At 44.5% G+C, this 21,903-nt stretch overlaps 1 protein-coding gene across 1 annotated transcript in view; it reads left to right on the top strand.

Moving 5' to 3' along the window:
• LOC147602773 (centromere protein O) overlaps positions 1–21,903 on the top strand; it is a 60,101-nt gene that overhangs the window by 28,944 nt on the left and 9,254 nt on the right. Inside the window, exons 2-12 of the mRNA XM_086797691.1 lie at positions 13,808–13,855; positions 13,963–14,002; positions 14,093–14,141; positions 14,298–14,368; positions 15,051–15,109; positions 15,411–15,485; positions 15,668–15,725; positions 15,956–16,092; positions 16,191–16,247; positions 16,416–16,513; positions 16,601–16,794. Of these exons, the coding sequence (XP_086653817.1) occupies positions 13,808–13,855; positions 13,963–14,002; positions 14,093–14,141; positions 14,298–14,368; positions 15,051–15,109; positions 15,411–15,485; positions 15,668–15,725; positions 15,956–16,092; positions 16,191–16,247; positions 16,416–16,513; positions 16,601–16,794 (886 nt within the window). The remainder of the gene's footprint in view (positions 1–13,807; positions 13,856–13,962; positions 14,003–14,092; positions 14,142–14,297; positions 14,369–15,050; positions 15,110–15,410; positions 15,486–15,667; positions 15,726–15,955; positions 16,093–16,190; positions 16,248–16,415; positions 16,514–16,600; positions 16,795–21,903) is intronic.

The following is a 21,903-nucleotide window of genomic DNA, read 5'->3' as shown; positions in this document are numbered from 1 at the left end:
ACCCCCACACTTAAGTGGGGCTCCCCACCTTGGCCCCTAAGTGGGTGCCCAAAGGAGGTGCCCACAATTAAGTGTGTGAACAAAAGACCTTATAAATCAAAAGGGTTAGAAATATGAAACATTTAAAATAACATGTGCCATATACTTACCACTTGTTCACATGCACTCAAACTCGTCAGAATACAGAGCAGACTTCACGACTCACTAGCAGGCGTCCCCGCTCAGTAAGTAACACGTCAAGCAGGCAAACACAAAAATACAAGTCATGTGAAAACAGTTTCAAACATGCAAAACACGTGTGCATGTGCAAATAGTAACATGGACATATCTCCCGTTCATGGAACAAGTACAAAATATCTGTCGGCACAAAACTGGCAAGACGTAAAACATAAAAACCTGGTCTTCCTATGGAGTGACAGTCCCATAGGTAAGACACAGTTCCAGGCACGAGTCTCCCTATGGTGTGACAGTCCCATAGGCAAAACACGGCACGAATACTGGCTCTTCCATGGCGTGACAATCCCATGGGTCGAACACAGTCCAGGTCATACACGGGTGGCACCAGTCTGGCTCCCGTCCATACGACACCATCCTGCTAACACACGGGTGGCACCAATCTGGCTCCCGTCCATGTTAGCAAAATATTGGCCTCTTCACATGAGACACCGGCCTGGCCTCAAGTGAACAAGACGCAAAAACTGGAGATGGACCAAATGGTCGGCCAATTGGTGACATCATTCTTCCCCAGAGAGTTCATGGGCAAATATGTATGCCTTGCAGATGCAAGACTGACTGTTAAGATGACTGCTAAGATGACTACTATGCAAGCCATGTGCAACCCTATATGCTGTGCAAGAATGCAGATGGATGGGTTACTAATGCATACCTAAGGGAAAATCCCTAAGGGTGGCCTGCAAGATTTTGAGAACTGGGTTTAACTGTCGGAAGCGATTAACATGATGTCTGACTGAATGACTGATGGAATGAACATGATCTAAGGCTGGTTACCCTGTAACGCTCTGATACCAATGTGACATGTGAGGTCTTTGACCGTAGTAATCACAACCTTAGTCTAACTAAACTACACTTAATGATGCTTAAGAAAGACAGATAGTGTCAATGCAATGCAATGCAATGTAGCTATAGTAGATGATGAATGCGGTTACAATGAGATCCAAATGGATCTATGCTGTCCTAGATGATGTCTGCCCTTGGAAGAGAGGGAAACATGCTGAAGAATGATGAAGGATGGCTGTCCTGACTCCAATGTTGAGTTCCACCACTTATATGCTGGTATCCCTCTATGTAGGAGTTGGGAGGATGGCTGAATGTGCTGATTACTGATGTAGATGCTGAACTGCAGACCCCAAGGCTTCTGGGAAGAGAAACGATGAAGAGCAATATGCTGAGAAAGGGGCCTGAATGCTGGAATGCTGTGATGCACTGCTGCTCCCAGCCCTCCTGGAGTAGAAATGCTGAAGAACACACTGTTGAATGCTGGGATGTATGCTATGCTGGACTGAATACGTTGATGGGCTGAACGCTGCAGTCAGATGCCATGGTGGACTAAAACGCTGAGGTCTCTATTTATATGGGGAACAGGTGCTGGTCGGCCAGCTTGGCTGCAGTCGGCCAGTACTGAAATGCTCACGACTCCCATAAAATACCATAAATGGTATAAAATGCTAGTCGGTTGATGTAAACATGCTGTCGGCTGCCTCCACCATGTTCCAATGCTTGTCTAGATGGCTAATGTGATGCTACAATGCTGAATCCAACCCATACCATGTGGTACATGCTGAAACATTCATTTAAATGTCCATGCCTGATAACCCCTGATGATGTTTATGATGCTAAAATGATGCCATGTCACTGTACACCTGAAGGGTGTGCACGTGACAAATGGGATGCCACATTGGTCCGCATCGGATTGCCTTACCTGTGTCGCACATGGAGGGGAGTTGAGCATTGTGGATTATTTGTTGCTCTTATGTGACACACCCATGACTTCATCATCCCACCACCACCTATTGGGGCTGATCACATATACCTCGTGTTATGTGCATGCACATGGACATGCTTAATCCTAGGCTAATCCCTAGTGGGCAGCAGCTTAAATGGAACATTTAGGGCATGAGCAGGGCACAAGAGGACACCATAATGGATCCCCATGGATGAGGACCAGGTCGGCCAAGCGTGCAAGGCATTCAGGGCTGGTCGGCAGCTTTACTAGCATTTAATGTCCATTGAAGCTGGCTGACATGTCAGGCACGAGCTACGTAGGTCGGTGTCCACAGCCATAGAGAGTTTGCATGTGTCAGTCCTCTTACCCACTTGGAGAATTCATCCGATAAAGGCATGTAGAAGTCAACCTTAGCATAGGTATTGCATTAGTAAGCATGTAGGGCTTAAGCACATGGGCCAGCCCATTAGGGCCATAATCAAAGATCGTAGAGGGTATAGACAGCCAGTCAGCAGCCTATAGATGCCCCAAATCAGTTGTTGGCCAGCATTAGGTGCCTATTGGTATGAGTCGGCCAGTATATGGAGTGGACACTAGCAGTCGGCCAACATCAAATAGTCGGCCAGCATCATGTGGGCAGCAATGTAGGCATGCGCAGCAATTAATACTGACTAAAAGGCATTTTTGTCCATAAAAACAGGCCGACCAGTGAAGGGAGAATTAGGGTTTCATATGAGAGACAAACACACAGAGAAGAAGGGAGAGAGAGAGAGAGACATATGTGGGGATAAGTCAACTCACCAAGTGTGAGTGTGTGACTCCCCTATCACACATGTATATTTGCAATAGTACACATAGTGCACTTAGTACATTAAAAGTACTAAGTGTACTATGTACTATAACTTATGGGCTTGTACACACTACAAGGGTGGGCATAATGCCTTTACCCCAACAACCTCCCACTTAAAGGCAAAGTGCCCTTAAATGAAGGAAAAGAAAAAAAAAATCAGCATGTACATGATAATATACAAGGCCATATCAAGGCTGAAACTGGCCTCATCCAATGCCCATCAAGTGTCTGCAATGAGCAAACCGCACTGGAGGCAAACTCTTTGTCAATAGATCAGCCGGGTTGTCATCCGTATGAATCTTAACAAGCTGAATTTGCTTGTTCTCTATCACCTCTCTGATGAAGTGATACTTCACATCCACATGCTTCGTCTTTGCATGAAAGACAGGGTTCTTTGCCAACTGGATGGCACTCTGACTGTCACAATGCAACAATGGAATATCCCCTGTATAACCCAAATCAACCACTAACCGAGATAGCCATAATGCCTCCTTGCAAGCCTCTGTGGCTGCAATATACTTGGCCTTTGTAGTAGATAAGGCAGTGCACTTTTGCATCCTGGATATCCATGACATAGCACCTCCTGTGAATGTAAACACATAACCGGTAGTAGACTTCCGGTTATCTGGATGACCGGCATAATCCGAATCCGTGTAATCATGCACTAATGCATCCTGTTTGCCAAAGCAAATGCACATATCTTGTGTGCCCTTCAGGTATCTCATGACACCTTTCACTGCTTCCCAATGCTTCTTGCCAGGGTTGGCCATGTATCTAGAAACCACTCCCACTGCAAATGCAATGTTCGGCCTAGTAGCAACCATGGCATACATGAGACTGCCACAAGCTGAAGCATACGGAATCTTGGCCATATCAGCCCTGCCACTATCTGACTGTGGGCTGTCCATAGCACTGAGTTTCACATATGGAGGCAAAGGAGTACTAGTCTTCTTCCCCCCGTCCATATTGAACCTCTGCAAAACTTTGCCAATGTATTCCTTCTGAGACAAATACAACACATGCTGATTTCTGTCCCGAAGTATCCGCATACCCAAAATGTGATTTGCATCACCCAAATCCTTCATATCAAAGGTTTGATGCAGCCTCTTTTTCAAGGCATCCATCTCTTTACGAGATTTCCCGGCAATCAACATATCATCAACATACAAGATGAGGATCAATAGACTGCCATCCAAAGCTCTCTTGGTGTATAAGCAGTGATCTATGTTACTCCTCCTGAAATCTTGGGATTTCATGAATGTATTAAATTTATGATACCATTCCCTTGGTGCCTGTTTGAGCCCATAAAGACTCTTTTTCAGCTTGCATACAAGCTTCTCCTTTCCATTCACTGCATAACCCTCTGGCTGTTGCATATATATCTCCTCATGGAGGTCACCGTGAAGAAAAGCAGTCTTCACATCCATCTGAATCAAATCTAGATCATCATGAGCAACCAAAGCTAATACAGCTCTAAGTGTGGTCATTTTGACCACTGGAGAGAAGATCTCATCAAAGTCCACACCATATTCCTGCTTGAAGCCCTTAGCCACTAACCTGGCTTTGTATCTTGGCTTTGAATCAGGTGCAACTTTGAGCATGTAAACCCACTTGCATGGCAAAACCTTCTTGCCTGTAGGCAAATGCACCAACTTCCATGTTCCATTTTTGTGCAGAGAATCCATCTCTGACTTCATAGCACGCTCCCAAAGAGCCTTGTCTGCCCTCTGTAAAGCCTCCTTATAACATGAGGGCTCCCCACAGTCAGTGAGCATCAAGTAGTCAATCCCTGGAACAAACGTGTCAGGGGCTTTGGAGGGTCTTGTGGACCTCCGTACCCAATGACCATCATTTGCAGGTTGCTGTCCAGCCTGCATATCACCTATTGGTGGCTCCTGTTCCATGCCATAAGGCTGAAATATCATGCCCGGTATTTCCTCTAACTGTGGTATATCCAAAGGGATATCTTCTGCCATCTCTGGCTGTCCATTTGGACCATTTTCAGCACCATTTAAGGGCTGGTTTTGCTACTGTAATGGCTGATTTACAGCCCTTGGTTGTTGTCCATGATGTCCATCATCATCAAAGATGACTCTGCCAGGCTCCTGTTGCCTTGCAGGCTCCTTATACATGCATGTTTCATCAAAAATGACATCATTGCTGCGTATAATCTTTCTATTCACTGGATCCCAAAGTCTATACCCCATTTCACCTCTGTCACCATATCCTAGGAATATGCATTTGTGAGACTTAGGATCAAGTTTGGTGTGTATTTCCCTGCGTATGTGCACGTACGCAACGCAACCAAACACTCTCAAGTGCTTGTATGACGGAGGCTTCCCAGTCCATACTTCCTCTGGCACTTTCCCACCAAGCCTCGTGTTTAGGTGACCTGTTTATAAGATGAACGGCTGTCATAACAGCTTCAGCCCAAAAACCATGAGGTAACGCAGCATGTGACAACATAGAACGGACCTTCTCCTGTATGGTCCTGTTCATCCTCTCTGCTGTCCCGTTTTGTGGAGGATCATAAGGAGTAGAGAGCTCCCTCTTGATGCCTTTAGCATCACAAAAGTCCTGAAACTGTTTGGACATATACTCTCCACCATTGTTGGAACGCAAAGCCTTCAGTGTTTTGCCAGTTTGATTCTCAACATGAGCAACAAACTTCTGAAACATTCAGAATGTATCACTCTTCAAACGAAGAAGATAAACCCACACCTTGCGTGTGGCATCATCAATAAAAGACACAAAATATTTTGCCCCTCCCAAAGAAAGTTGAGGCATCTCACATACATCTGTATGCACAAGCTCTAACTGAGCATCTTTCTGTCCAAGAGCTTTCTTGTGGGGGCACTGGAGTTGCCTGCCATATATACAATGCTCACAAAACTGAAAACTTGAGAACTTTAGAGAAGGCAAGTAACCAAAACGAGACAATTGCTCCATTCCTTTGACACTCATGTGTCCCAACCGGCTATGCCACATAGAGATTTCCGGCAGCTCGGTTGCATTTACATTAGCATGGTGACAAACACTAGCATGCATGAAGTAAAGAGTGTCCACCTTAGAGCCTCTGGCAACAACCAGTGAGCCCTTACTAATCTTCCACTTTCCACGACCAAATGTGGTAACATAATCAGCATCATCAAGCTGTCCAGTAGAAAGCAGGTTCTTCTTGATCTCAGGCACATGCCTGACATCCTGGAGCATAAGCTGTGAGCTATCTGAAAACACAAGCCTCACATCACCTCTGCCAAGAATCTTGCATGCATGGTTATCACCCAAATAAACTCTCCTTCATTGCCAGCAGTATACCTGACAAACAAGTCTCTGCAACCTGTGACATGAAAGGAGGCACCTGAATCAATGATCCATGAGTGCATACCATGACCATCTCCTGCAAGAAGTGAATGGGCATCAAGTGAAGACGTGAATAGGACCTCATCCTCACTGTCACTTGCATGTGACACATTGACTTCTTCAATCTTAATTCCACTTTTGCCCTTTGGCTTCATCTTTGTCTTTGTCTTTTCCTTTGCCCTTTTCCTTTTGATCATTCTTCCATTTGTAGCATTGCTTTTTGAAGTGTCCCTTCTTGCCACAATAATGGCATTCGAAGTCCTTTTTGGAGCGGGACTTGCTCCTTCCCCGTTCTTGGCTTTTACCCCTTTGCTGGGATCTCCCACGTGCATTCATTGCATTGGACTTTCCAACAGAGTTGTTTTTCCTGTTCATCTCCTCTTGAAGGAGAGCACCCTCAACATCTGCATATGACAGCATAGCATTTGAATTGCTAGTGGCTGTCCTGAATGTGTCCCAACTCTCTGGCAAAGTGCATAAGAGAAAGGTGGCTTTGAACTCATCGTCCATTGCCAACTTTTGATTGATTACTTGGCTGACAACACCATTAAACTCATTTAGATGGGCTGTCATAGACGCCCCTTCCTTCATTTGAAGACCTATGAGTTTCTTCAACCAATACACTTTGCTTGAGGCACTTTGCTGGGCATACAAGTCCTGCAATCTTTGCCACATTCCCCAAGCTGTCTTCTCTTCACGAATGCTGAAAAGTAAAGAGTCTGACACAGACAACATGATAGTAGATCTTACCAGCTCATCCATATCTTCCCACTCTTCAGCAGTAAGAGAAGCGGGCATTACCCCCTTTTCTTTGATAGGCTTGTGCTGCTTCTTCTAGAGCAACACATTATAGCACTGGGTTTGCCAAATGTCATAATTATGTGAGCCTTCAAGCTTCTTGATGTGAAGCAATGAAGAGCTCTCACCTGTGGTTGCCATAGCAATATGCAACCTGTCATCACAGTCAATGCCTGACTCCCTGCAAGATGTACAAACACTGCACCAAAGCACACAAAGTGCTCACAGTTGTTCTCCCAAAGTTTATCTCCCACTGCGGAAGCACAAATGCAACTCTACTCCCACTGTATGTGATAAAATCACCAAAATCTGGTTGCTGCAGATTTAGGACAGCACCTTAAATGTGCTCTATTCCCCTTCCAAAGTACTGTACAGCAGTACTAAGTGCTCACCAATGATGTACCAAACCTGTACAGGCAAGTACAGCAGCTGAAAATGAACCTTTTCCTCACTCAAATCAGTGTACAGCCATGTCAAAACTTGCACAAAGTTGTACCAAATCTGTACCAGCAAGTACAGCAGCAATAAATGCTCTCCTGGCTGTCCAAATGAGTGAAAATCAGACTTTTACAGTCCCCACCACTGCATACAACAGTCCCGAACAGAAATTGGGCAAAAGCCCCTTGACTGCAAGTGGATTTCTGAGGATTCAAGGCATAAAAGTCTTGCCTGCTGCTTTGCCAAGCTCAACAAGCATAAAATCTTGAAAAGCCCCTTGATTTAAGATCAATTTCTGATCATACATGGTACATTGATGCACATGAAGGAATCTAGAGTTTTCACAATGCTTCCCCCTGGCCACATATACATCCAATACATAAAAGCCCCTTGATTTACAGGCACATTGAGTGCTTGACAGGCATCAACACATTGCCCAAAGCATCGAATGCCAGTGCCTGCATGCAAATCAAGCCAATCGGCACAAATGTCCTTTGATCTGCACTTCAATTTCCTGCAATTTTGCCCCAAATGTGAGATTGCTCACATCATACAACATGTATGAATGCTCAATGGCACAATTACATCAAAAGCCCAAATTTTGACATCCAATTTCCCGCAAATTGATCCTGAATGTGACCAATGTCACCCAATTTTGCCAATTTTGCTCAAAATTTGAGCAATTTGGCACCTGTACCTGCTCAATTGATAATTGTACCTGCTCAATTGCAAATCCCAAAAAAAAATTGAAGCAAATACCTTAGGCAATTTCTAATTGCAGGAAAGGGGGGGGTCGTGCTGATGCTGCTACAGAATTTATGTGCAGATATTGAAAGGGCAGCTGTATTAGTGCAGGCGGCAGTTCCTCAGGCGGGAGCTCCTGAGGCGTGCTGCAGAGGACTGAGTCGACTCAGGGTTTCATATGAGAGACAAACACACAGAGAAGAAGGGAGAGAGAGAGAGAGACATATGTGGGGATAAGTCAACTCACCAAGTGTGAGTGTGTGACTCCCCTATCACACATGTATATTTGCACTAGTACACATAGTGCACTTAGTACATTAAAAGTACTAAGTGTACTATGTACTATAACTTATGGGCTTGTACACACTACAAGGGTGGGCATAATGCCTTTACCCCAACAACTAGCAGCCCAATACCATATATAAATAAGTAGGCACTCAGTTTTCAGCCAAAAGCATCATTCATGAAATCAGCCTAATATCATATATAAATAAGCAGGCGCTCAGTTCTCAGCCAAAAGCATCATTCATGAAATCATCCACAGCAGTGATGTGTGCCTAGAGCCTCACGCTTCTTCCGCATACATTCAGCATTCAACACCTCAGTGTGCTACAGTCCCAAGGCCTCCATAGAGAGCATTCTTCGGCATTCAGCCAACATGTGTGCATCCCTCAGTTTTGGGTTTGCATAGTGGTCATTGAAGAGCTATTAAAAGGAGCTTGGACATCACATGGTTGAGCCTGCGCTCGGTCTACTTCGTCCTTGCGTTTGCAATCCTCAGTCATCATTCATACTCATTGTACAAAGTTCTCCAAAGAAATATAAGCAAATACTCTTTGGGGGGGGGGGGGGGGGGGGTTCAATGGGTAATTGGGACCCAATACTGGGTCGACTATCTATCTTCTCTCTCTCTCTTCTCTTATCTCTCAAAGTGGAATTGCATAAACTCATGGGTATAAAGAAGGCTTTGTTGCGCGTTATGACGATCAACCTATTGCATACTACAAATAGCCCCTGATTTGGAACCCCTTGGTACGTCGGCCTAGTGGTCACATGCGGGGGCCTTTCCAGTACAGATGTTGGTAGTTCTTGTGTTCGTCAGTCAGAGGAAACTTTACAGGTAACTTATGCTCTGATGTCTCGTAGCATTCGGGACAAAGAAACTCCTGTAGATGAGGAAGTTCTTTCCACGAGAACCTATTGGAAGGCCAGGTAGGTGGCAATTGATTACTTGCAGAAGGTTACAGGTTTCTAAAGGCCTTGAGTGGTCTTCAATAGGTTTCCAGGACTTGGCATCCCACCGTAATAGGTATTGATCCTTGTGAGCAGTATGATGCCTCCTTGACTCGGAAGCAAAATGGTTCATTGATTTGGTTGATGTATACCAGATTGGACGGGAGCTTCCGGATGAGGCTGTTGAGCTCATGTGTGCAGAGGACTCTTTGGGAGGCAGGATTACGTATCTTGTGGTTTCTGCAGCATGCGAAGGATCTTGGACTCTTTTACACACGAGGGGGATTGATTAATGGAGTCAGACTCCACGGATGGAGTGACTCAGATTGGGGAGGAGAGCCAAACATGAGGACCTTGACATCAAGCTACAGTTTTTCCCTTGGCTCAGGAGCAGTAAGAGGCAGCCATCTATTGCCTTGTCGTCGATAGAGGCAGAGTACCGGGCTGCTTATGGTGCTGCTTGTGAGGTGGTGAGGTTGCAGAGGTTACTTGGTAGGATTGGGTTTCCACTAGTGGAACCCCCAGTCATCCAGAGGCATTTTGTTCGTGAAAAGATCGTTGCTGATGACATCTTGCTAGAGTTCTGTTCGACGGAGGACAGTGCGGTGGACCTCTTCACGAAGTCTCTATCTCAGGCTATGCTCCGGTGGCACTCCAGCTCTCTGGGGTTGGTTCCACATCCAGGAGCTGAGAGGGGGTGTTAGCAGTCATCTCCTGTCTGTATATTTACACCAGGGCCTTTGTTGTGGGTGTGCCCGCCCGATTTAGGTGTTTTCTCATTTTTCCCCACTCTCCATATGTTTTCCCTATTTTTACCAGGTGTGGGAGGATGTTCCGTGGACCGTGGCTCCTGGCTGATCCAGACACTGGCCGACTGCTGGTCTGGGTGTCCTGGATGCTGGCCGACTGCCCCTACTGGTCCCCGACTTGTCCAGTGTGTTGGCCGACTTTGAGAAGCTGGCCGACTGGGGACATGTGTGGGGACATGTGCTGGTCGTGGACATTTTGGTCCTGTTGGCTATCTTTTGAGCAGGCCGACTGCTCATGTGGGGCCATATAAAATGGCCCCTTGCCCCTCACTTGTTGTATTCAGTCACCAGGATTTTCTTGTGTATATATAGCAGAGTTACACGCCTCTCTCTCTCCTTCTCTATTGCTGTATTTTTCTGTAGTGCACTTGCTCTTGTGTTCTCAGATTTTGTCTTCATCTCCGCTGCATATATTCTGACAGCACCTTGGAGAGGGTGAGGGTGAGGTGCGAGCTTTGAAGCTTGTCTCTTGGGATGATCCATTTGATGCCATTACTGATGCTCGTAACCATGTTATTGGTGCAGAGTTGTAGCAAGATGGGCACCTTGTGGCTTATATGAGGTGTATATTGCATATATGTTTATTGTGTTGGAGAGACTAGTGAGAGTGCGACATGGCTTATTGTGCACTATTGTGTGTTGTGAGTGGACAACATGGGAGGACAAGGATGAGCCCAAGTCTATAGCATTCTCTCATATGGTCATGAGAGATACTTAGTGGCAGGATGCAGAGGGGCTTGTGAAGGCACTTCAGCCCATGTATAGTGTCCTTCGGCTCACAGACAAGGAGGGGAGTACCATTGGGTTGCTTTATGAGTTCATGGATAGAATTGGTGAAGCTCTCAATGCTTGCACTACCTTGTCACCTAACAAGTGCTCACCCTTGGGCCTTAACTTTAGTCTTTGACTCTTTCTCTTCCTATAAGTTATTTTATAAATGTATAGAGTCTAGACTTGCAACTTCCTTAGTGCTTCCTAAATCTTGGATATCTTACGTATGTCACATGTAGAGTTGAAGATATTAAGGACATCTCGAATTGGTGTTGGGATTGGCTTCATAGGCCAATTCATGCTGTTGCTCACATTTTGAATCCCCTTTGGAGGAATGAGGAGCAATATCTCAATGAGGAGCTAAAGTTAGGATGTACCGAGTACATTACCAAGTTGGTGGGATTGGGAGGTGATATACAGCTTATGAGAAAGCTCGAGGATGAGCTTCTCATTTACCGCAATGGTAGCTATATGTTTGGGCGAGCTACTGCATTGCTTAGGGAGAAATACGGTATTGGTACACCCAACTTGATAAGGTTCTTGAATCTTGTATCTTTGTCTCCTATTCTTTTTGAATCTATATTCAAATGCTACTCTCTCTTTGACTCTAACTTTACATTCTTTTTTGTACAATGTAGAGACGGGTTGCATTGAGAATTCTCTCACAAGATTGCAGTTGAGGTCCTTGTGGGAGGAACTGGAGTACATGGACTCTTTTTCACATGAAAAAGATAAACAGACTCTCCAGAGCACAATTTGAGAGGCTTGTCTTTTGCCATTGCTTGCTAGAGTAAAAGGGTCATCCCATTGAGCCTTGCCAAGTGAATCCTGATAAGATTGACATCATGAAGTGCAAGGAGATTCCCAACATTCCTCAGGAGGAAAGAGACATCTATTCCATGCTCTATGAGGAGATCATGGTTCCATCTTGCACTACACGATCTCATCGAGAGGCTAGTACTAGTGCCGCACCTGCACCTCTAGAGGATGAGGCATTCGAGGACTTAGCTACCGGTAGTGACTGTGAGAGTGAGGCTGTAGAGGCAAAAGATGTAGATGAGGATGAGGATGAGGAGGAGGATAAAGTAGATAGCACATCATTTTATTTGAACTTCGCTATTTAGTTTGGACATGTTACATTATATATTTATGTACTCTTTTGATACTTTCTTGCTACTAGCATCTAGCTTTATTTGCAATATATGCCGTGGATCATGGATTATGAGTCATGACTCATCATCCATGTGGTGATCCTTTTGATTTCTATTTAGTGATCACTATTAATGAAATATGAAGGTTTTTCTTGGTAGTGGGTAGTGCCTGTGGCCCAATGATCAATCATGATTTGTGATATCTTACATGGATTTTGTTTGTTTATTGAAATAAATTCAGTGTGGTCTCTTATAAGTCATGTCATAGGGCTCAATACATTTTTTTGTATATTCCAAGTTTAAAATATATATATTTTTTCTATTTTGTTTGAAACCTTTTTGGACCCGTTTCTTACCTTTTAGGAAATGTTTCAAAACGTACAAAACCTGTTTCATACCTACCGTTTTAGAAATGCCTGGCAACACTGGCTGAGTGCATAGTGGAGTGACTGCCAAGCCTTTGCAGCTAGCTTTTTCAATACTTTGGTGGTATGATCGAGTATATCCCATGGTATTTCAACCGTGTGCGGTAGACATGCTTAGCAGGTCAGTCGATCACCAGACCAAAGTTCCACACAGTTTTGTAACCCAATTGGAGTTGAAGTATGGAAAATTGTACAAGGCATCTTATTAGGCCAAATACCTGGTGCCAAACATGGCAGCCAGGATGGACAAGCTGTACTGGTTGGGCAGGCTGACCAGACGACCAAAGGCAGATGGCCCTACAAATAGGCCCCTTCTCTTCCCACTTTAGGAACGTGACATCAAGTAATCAACACATCACAGGAGCAGCCAATTATCAATGTAATCAGTCCCACCAATAGCCAAAATCCTGTGTTTGTCCCTTGCTGCAGTCTATGCATCATTGACAGCCTTTCATTTGGCTCAATGTCTTGCTGTTTAGCTTGCGTTCAGTCATCCGGATCTCGATTGGTTGGAAGGCAGTCTGTTTGGGCACAGATCCTGCTTTTTTTTTTTTTTTTGATGTGAGAGAGGACACTGAATTAAACGTGCCACAAGGGTAGATTCGAATCCTGGACCTCCCCTTTGAGAGGCCAGGGTTCTACAGCCTACTGTTGGGCCAAAGCCCAGGTGGAAGATCCTGCTCGTTAAGCAGTCCAGCCTGCTGTTCAGCTTGGAATGCAGTCCTGCACTGAGTTCTGCAGAGAAGATAGCGATCTACACATGGCGGGTCTGTTTCTACATTCAGGACAGGTCAGGTTCTATTTATTGTACTCCAAATAACATACCTTGTATGATTATCTATGATTGTGGTATCATGTAAGTGGTGCTGCCTTCAATTGTCATCATCAACCCATCTTCCATGGGATCATCATCTCAAATTCACCTACAGAACAGTTCATCCTTTAAATTTGTTATTCAATTGATTTCTTTTGTTGCCTATTTACGAGCTTCTGTTTTGACACCCAAATAGGTTGTAACTTGTAAATGACTAGATTTATGCACAATCAAGTAGCACGTGCTTGCGTGTGTGTGCTAATGTGTTGTGCTGGTGTCTGCTGTTTTGACTAAAACTGCTGCTTGTTAAAGCTGTCTTCTTTAGTATACATGCATCTGGATTTAGGAGTACATTCTGAGTTTTAGAGTAGTGGAGCTGGGGAGGATTCTGCAGAGAGTTTCATGATTTTGTTTCAAGCTTTTTAATCAATTGTATGAAAACCTGCAGCATCTGGAACAGCTTACGAAGAAGGCACGGGCTTTGGCTGGAGAAGCTGTATGTTCCATACTGATGATATCGAAATATTTTCTTCTATGGCTATGCATTCCAATGTTAAGATATGTTTTAACCACGCCTAACCCTTCAAAAGAGTTATTGTACAGGAACCCGAGGATGTGTCCTTGAAGACCATCTCGAAAAGATGTATAATTCTGCTTTCTCGGCTTTTTCTCTTTCTTTAGCTTCCTTGCGTTATTCTGCAAAATACATGCTAATAGTAGCATGTAATGACAGTGACTAGCCTTCAGCAAATGCATTCACGACTTCAAGAAAGCCTAGCAAGGTATTTCTCTTGCTTTGAGGCGTACTCATAAGAACAGTTGGGGATTTATTGTAATATATTATTTTTAAATTTTTTTCCTAGCTAGTAAAATGATGAAAAGGGAGAGGATTGCAAGGATAGAATAATAGGTTTTTTGATATTTCCCGTGTGCCTCAGTGGTTCAGAGCAACTTACTGCAGCTCGGTTGCGGCAGGAATTTGAGGATGCACAAGCGGAAAGCACTTCTGGTTAGTGGTGCTAACAGCTCACATTTATATGTAGACTGAAAATTATTTTTAACACAAGCACTGTTCTGATATAAGCATGATGGTTTGAGGGTAATAGCTGTGTGTACGTGGGATCCATGCTTTTTAATCACCAAAGGCATGGTTGTCAATTCATCCCAATGGAATCAGAACAAGAGCCTCCAAAATGTTTTAAAACCAGCAAAATTTAAAAACCGAACGGATCTCAATGCCATTTTGTCATGCCACATCAGGGTTGATTGAATTGCATAGACATGCACACAGGAGTGAGCAAGATTGATGACTTGGCTGATGGTGCACCACAAGGGAAATGACACAGCTGTGTAAGCGTGTGCTTATGGCTGTGCTCGTGACCTTTCTTTGACAACGAGTCAAAACATTAGTTCCCAAGGCCAATATTAATGTAATGTGGGGTCCTTACCAATGTGGCCTTCCCCAACTTGCGAATCAAGGCTTCTAGCATTATTGTCAATAGAAAATCGGGATGCAAAAGGTCTCATAGGGTTGGCAATGGTTTCTCCTGGGCAAAAACATGAGAATGTGGTTTGGACTTTGCCATTGTGAAGTTTGGACAACCATGACCAAAAGTCCATGGTATGCTTGATGAAGCTTTCAAAATTGTGGTGTTGTTGAATGCCACAGTTTTTCTTTTCTTGTTTTGCAGTTGAAGAACTGGAAGAAGAGGACTGCAATGACGGCATTATTGCGTATATTCGTAGAGAAGTGAGTCCTCTGTTGATTAAAAAAAAGGATCTAAATAAGGTTTTAGGCAGGCATTAGTTGTTCAAGTTAAAATTCCATTTTTCTCCCCTTTGAATTACTGCTAGTATGGTGGCCTTTTACCTGATGGGGCTGTAGCCAGGGATTGAACCTGGTTCTTGCTCGTGGGCAGGCAGGATAAATACTGCCCAGGCTCGAGCCATTTTGATGAAGCTACTCACTTAAAATGGTTTGAATCACGTTCTATACAGAGCATGGAATATTCACAACTCACGTTTTGTTTCATATATTTTGATTTTTTCAGTTCCTGTTGCATAGAGAGGGTGAAGTGAGTGGTCAGGAGGATTCAATGCGAAAGCTGTTTTACCTTGAAGGCAAGGTAGTGTATTTGTCATTTTCTGTATACAACTTTGCTTAAGATCAATCTTTTTTTTTGGATTGAGGGCTCTTGCTATAAATTTATTATTTGTTTCATTAATAACTTTGTAATGGTGTCTTATGAGATTATCACAACTCTTGCCTCTCATCCGGTTGACCTGCAAATATGGTTCTTGTTGACAGATCATCTGCGGCTTGAAAGAGGGTCGGATAGGTGTTCAGTATGATACTTTTTATGCAGGTATAACGAGGCTCTCTACACAAAAACCTTGCCTATCCCTACAATTAGAGGATTTGACAATGAGCAGGGGGTGGCTGCTCATTGTCGGGGCAATCAAGCTTGTCGATAGCCCGCCCATCCGGGTTTCACAGGCTGTTGTATAAAATGCCTAATGTAGATTTTCAAGCAAATAGTTTCTTTATCATGGAACCCTAAACACGGCACTGAGTGTGGTGTGTGCCATTGTGTAGGAGAGCCAGTTGAAAGCTACTATTTAGTACTGGCCAGCCGGTCCTATTCAGAGAATTTGTTTGTTTGTGAGCATACAATCCCATTTTTTTTGCCTCTTCAAGAAACTGAAAGGCGACATCTTTCTTCAAGTGCGGCGGTAAGCTAGTCGCAACTCTTCTGTTGTTGTTGCAGATCCTTTTTGGTGACATTGTCAAGAAGAACCTGAGGCTTTGTGGCTTTGCTTTTTCCTTGCAGATGTTTATCAACATCATTGGTGACTTGCTTCAAGCATATGTATCTAGGCGAGAACAGGTAACTTGAGTTTGTATGGCTATCAGTTTTGAGTTCCTTCAACTTCCTGCACAGTTAGATGTTTGTGTCAAGTAAGGGGGGGTCCACAAGCATTTGCTGTACAGATCCCCCCCCCGGCCCTCCTCTCCCCTGCCTCACAACCACACACACATCTCAAATTTTATGTAGATAAAGGCATTCAAGGAGTCAAAAGCAGATAAAATCAAGCACATGTCGCATAGCGTGCTGTGTGATGTTGTGGATCTCATGGTGGAAGAATTTGAATGGTACGTCTAACAACTTGAATTTGATCTTTGTATTCGAGTATGATAGGATGTTGTGTTGACCCTACTTGTGTTGGTTTTTTGGTGCAGCAAGGTGACTGTCAGCCTTGGGTACGAGGACTTGCGTTCTGAGCTGCCTACTCGAACAAAGGTTGTCATCTGGCCACCTGTATCCTCGAAGGGAAAATGCCAGGCCATAAGTCCCGAAGAAAGCAAGCCCAGAGCTACTCCAATCAGTTTAGTATATGCAGAAAAGATATTAAAACAAGAGTTTTTGTCCCAAGGTAACAAAGCCTCGTAATCCTCTTGTCAAAAGATGCACTTCATGGCAACAAGCCTTGTCATTTAATTTTCAATTTTCACATGTAGGCATACATGCATACATGTGCGCGCACTCACATTCCATTGCACACATGCATGCATAAACGCACACACACACGAGAAGTGCTAAGTGATGAGTCAATCACAATACTTTATGACATCACATAGCTAATGTGGGCAGGACATAAACACGTTTTGCTACTGAGTGACTGTTAGAAGTCAGAGTCGACCCCAAAGGAACACCCTTATGAACCTCCTTGATCTTGTGATGGGCTCTGGTGCCTCCCTATCCACCCCTCTAGGCTAGAAAAAACTGGTGATGGTAAGGTGAGAGGAGGGCTATTGGGGGCGAGGATCTCTAACTAGTGACTCTCTGTGTCGGCTGAGCTCCAGTAGGAAGAGTCCAAGACACCTCTAATCTGGGTACTCCATGATCCAGGATAAGGGTCCAAAGCCCTCTTTGAATAGACAGTGAAATCTCCCTCTGATCTCATAGTAGACTGGGCACTGGCAAACGTAATGCTCCTCTGAGAGAAAGAGAGAGAGAGAGAGAGAGAGAGAGAGAGAAATGAAATGAAATGAAATGTTATATTAACGTCTTCAAAAGGCCAAAGTGACCTATGAGACCAAAGTTACAACCATGTGACATCTGATACACTGTCTGGAAAAGAAAAGAAAGAACTGAAGGTGAGAGAGAGAGAGAGAGAGAGAGAGAGAGAGAGAGAGAGAGAGATTACGCGTCTACTAAAGACCCAATGGCCTATGTCCACGGCATATCTCATCATGGAACAGAAAATAAATAGAATAAAACAAAACTATCTTCTTCTTTTTTTTTCATGAGGTCTTATTCCATTCCTAGTTGCACACAGGAATTTCACCCGGCTACACACACACACACCATACTAACCACACACACACCCGAGTACCACAAGGGGGTACCACCCTTTCCAAATATTGGCCACTTTATAGGCAGTGGACAAGCTGCGGGACAAACCCCACAAGTTAGTCGCTCGGCTGATTGGAGTGAACACCCTGCATAGCTTTGGCAGAATTGGGCGTCATAAGTCGAGTCATGATCTTTGATGTCCATGGCACAACCATCATTCTTGATCCATAGCATGAGCTTGAAGGGCAAGCATTGCACACTATTGTCCGAAGAGGAAAGTGGATGCAAGCACCATGACCATCGAACGATGACGGCCTAAGGAGCTGCCTACGTGCCCACCTGCACGCGAACACACCCTTAGTAGAAGATGTCCCCAAGAGGATTTGAACCCAAGACCTCCCGTAGAAAGTCCAAGGTCTTATCCACTAGGCTACCACCTTGGGGACAAAACAAAACTATCTCACCTGGAGTGATACAAAAATGTTCATGGAAACCTCACCATGGAATACAGGGAACATGAAACATGAAACATGAGATGAGCATCTGTCACAATTTGGCCACCCAAGTGGTCTTCCCCTATTTCGTGCCAAGGTACGGGAGGCTAGGGAGCTTCGTGTCACCCATGCCGAGGCTAGGACTTGTATCACCTACAGGCTACGGTGAGGCCAGGCCTCGTGTCACCTGTAGTGTGGCCAGAACGTGGAACCCAGTGTCAGGGATCCCAATTTAGGCTTCCCATTGAGCTAGTTTCGTGATTGGGAAGGCGTGTTATTTACACGTTCCAAGAATGGGAGATATATCCATTGCATAATGCATGTGCACGCATCTCTGCTTGCTTGAAACTGATTTCGCATGACTTGTTTTGTGTGACTGCCTGGTATGATGTGCCCAATTCACTAGTAGGGTCGCCCACTCGTGAACCATGCGAACGATGTGAACAGGTGGTAAGTATCATTTCTAACCTTATTTTTATTTGCAAAGGTTTTGTAACCTTAGGGGTTCACACTCACTTTAAATACCAAGCCACCCGTTGGCCAGTGCCTGAGGTCCAATTCCATAACCCTTGTCTAGCCAGCCTGGTGGGCACCCTCACTTCCCTTCCCATCCACGTGAGGCCATTTAATGGCTTGAGAAGTGCCCACCCTATACTTCAGGAGCACTGCTAGGTGGCAAGAGGGGATTGGACCCCTTCCACCCCCCTTCACCAACCTATCCCACGAGTGCTTCTCCCTCTCTCTCTCTCTCATTGGAAAAGAAGCGTATCATTGTTGGGCTATCCTTCTGCAAGTCGACTCTCTCACAAAATTTCCCCTTGGCTGTTGTACCTGGTGTAGCTGCCTACTGTACCTGGTGTAGTTGCGTAATGTACTTGTTGTACCTGACTACATACCTATTGAAACCCTACTTGTTCCTGCAAGTACACGTCAAAACCCTAATTGTCACCATTTGGCCGCCCAAGTGGTCTTCCTCTATTTTGTGCCAAGGTACGGGAGGCCAGGGAGCTTCGTGTCGCTTGTACTGAGGCCAGGACTACTTTAGAGGGGATGTTTGTGGCGGAGTCTTAGACAATTTGGGGCTTTTCAGCCATTGTATTTTGTCCAGTCGCCCAATTAGCTGTCCAATGTGGACACTTTTATTATATTTGGACACTTGTATTATTATTTTTAGGTTTGGCAGTCAACCAACCCTAATGGCATCCAACTAGCCCATAGGACACTATAAATAGAGGGAAAAGGTTGAGAGCCATTTATGTTGAGTAGTGAGTGCTTGGAGACAGAGGTGGGCAGCAAACTAAGGCCACACCGGACATAACGTGAGCATCATCAATGTTCTCATCATCAACATGCATGAGTGAGGTCCATTCATGATTAGCAATCATTGTACATATCTATTCATGTTTTGGAAAACTATGGCCACACCCGACATGGTGTGAATATCATTAGTGTTCTCATCATGGCCATTCAAGAGTCAGGTCTATTAACAATATCTACAATGATTGTACATATCCATTCATGTTTTGGAATATATAGTAAATTAGGGCATGGTGTGTCTTGTCTATTGCATGTTTTCATTCAGGCTTCCGCATAGAAAGACCTGCATTAATGTGAATCTGTAGCTTAACTTGTGTTCATGCGTTAATCTCCATTAGTCTAAGCACTCATGTGAATACAATTAAGATCGACGAAATGACAACAAGAATATTTACATCACCATGAAGACTAAAGTTAAAACTGTAGACACACCAGTGCCAGAATGCAACACCCCCCCCCGGGTGCCTCCCTTCTCTTGATAATGATTTTATAAACAAGGAGGAATTCGGGGCTCATTGTGTGTGAACACACTCCCTTATGAGAGGATAGGATAAGTGTGCCATGTGTCATCAATTTAGTGTGTGTGTGTGTGATTTCTATGGGTCAAAGATTAAGGCTACTAGCCTACAAAGCATGTACTTGTGAAGGGTTTTACACATCAATCAATCAATCATCATTGAGTCGCGAAATACTCTCTCCCTTTGAGATTTGTCACCTCTCTCTCTCTCTCTCCCACCACACACACACACACACACACACACACCATTGTTGGGTTTTATGCTGTGTATGCACCCAGAGGAGTGCTAGTGATCATCAGTAGATTACTGGGGCACTTTTTACTTCAGTTAGTGGAGGTTTTTTCCCCCAGTTTAGCTCAGTTTCACTTATATGCAGTTTATAAGTGTTTTGATCCACCCGGCACATTTATGGCCGGACATGTGAACACTTATCTTTAGGGTCACTATCATGTGGCTATTGTACTTCACTTTTTTATCATTCAAGCAATAGACTGAAGTCGTGTTCTCTCTGTGTGTTGGTTTCCACGCCTGTTTGTACCTTCTGTAAACCCTAACCCTAACACCAATTCCCTTCAATTGGTATCAGAGCATTGAAGCTTGCTCTGCCCTGCCCGTACACTGCCAGTGTTGCATTGAAGCTCTGCCCTGCTCTGCCCGTTACCTTTGATATCGCACAGCTCCGTACAGTGTACCTGCACCAGTCCGTACACACCTGCGCAGGGCAGTACTGCTCCGTACATCTCTGCTTCAGTACAAGACTGCGCCGCCTTCAACTACACCTCTGCGCCTGCTGCCCGTACATCCAGTCTACGCCGCCTGCAAATCGTCACTTGTACCTGGTCGCCTTCAGTCCGGTACTGCAACAGGCGTCGCCTACAACTACTGTACCTGCCCGTACAGTAAGCGCCGCCTTCAAGAGTTCTGTACCTGGTCGCCTCAACGTTGCAGCACCCTGTACAGCTTCCGTACCTGTCAGAGCCGACCACACTACTGTGTAGTACAAGTCGACTGTACCTGCACAGGGACTGCACCTGCAAAAGTACCACAAGCTACTCAGACAATCTGTGGTAAGCATCAAAAATTCAGTTTTTGGGCAATATTATTTTCTCTGTGAAAATATACAGGCACAACAGGCAGATTTTCTAGCAAGGAACTATACAGGTTTTTTGCACAGATTGGGTGCAGCAAATTTGGGCATTTTTGGGGCATTTTGGCATTGTGTATGCCATTTGCTGCTCTACTCAGTCATTGGTGCATTGACCTGCACATTCAGAGGATTGAGAGTGCAGGCATATTTGGGTGAACTGTATTCAGTGGAGTACAGTTATTATCAGGGTTTCTGCTATTAGGTTTTTTGGTAAACAGGTACAACATTGTGCGTAAAGCATAATGGCAAATCAACAGCAAAGTGATGTATTCACATATTTGTCTAAGGAAGACAAATTGGATGGCACGAACTACTCCTTGTGGAGTTTTATGCTGAAGAATGTGCTTGTGGCAAAAGGTCTTTGGGATTTTGTTAGTGGTGATGAACCATGTCCAAGTCCATTGGCTCCAGAGACTCCTCCCCAAGGGGGTGCTCGTGGACGAGGACAACAGGTACAGGCTCCAGGACAGCCATTGCCTGTTCAAAGAACAAATGCTCAAAAGACATGGGATGCCAGGGATGCACAAGCTTTGTCACTCATTGCATTGTCAGTACAGAGGTCCATTATACCTCATATTCGTTCAGCTGGCTCTTCAGAGAATGCATGGGTGACTTTGGAGCAGATGTATGCTGCTCGTAATGAGGCTAGGATCTCATTTTTGAAAAGAGAGCTGGAAAATCAGAAAATGAATGAAGGAGATGATATGTCT

The sequence above is a fragment of the Cibotium barometz genome, chromosome 66 (genome assembly GCF_041138505.1).
Source record: "Cibotium barometz isolate CiBa-2024 chromosome 66, ASM4113850v1, whole genome shotgun sequence".
Classification (NCBI taxonomy): Eukaryota; Viridiplantae; Streptophyta; class Polypodiopsida; order Cyatheales; family Cibotiaceae; genus Cibotium; species Cibotium barometz.
This window is presented reverse-complemented; position numbering and strand designations above follow the sequence as displayed.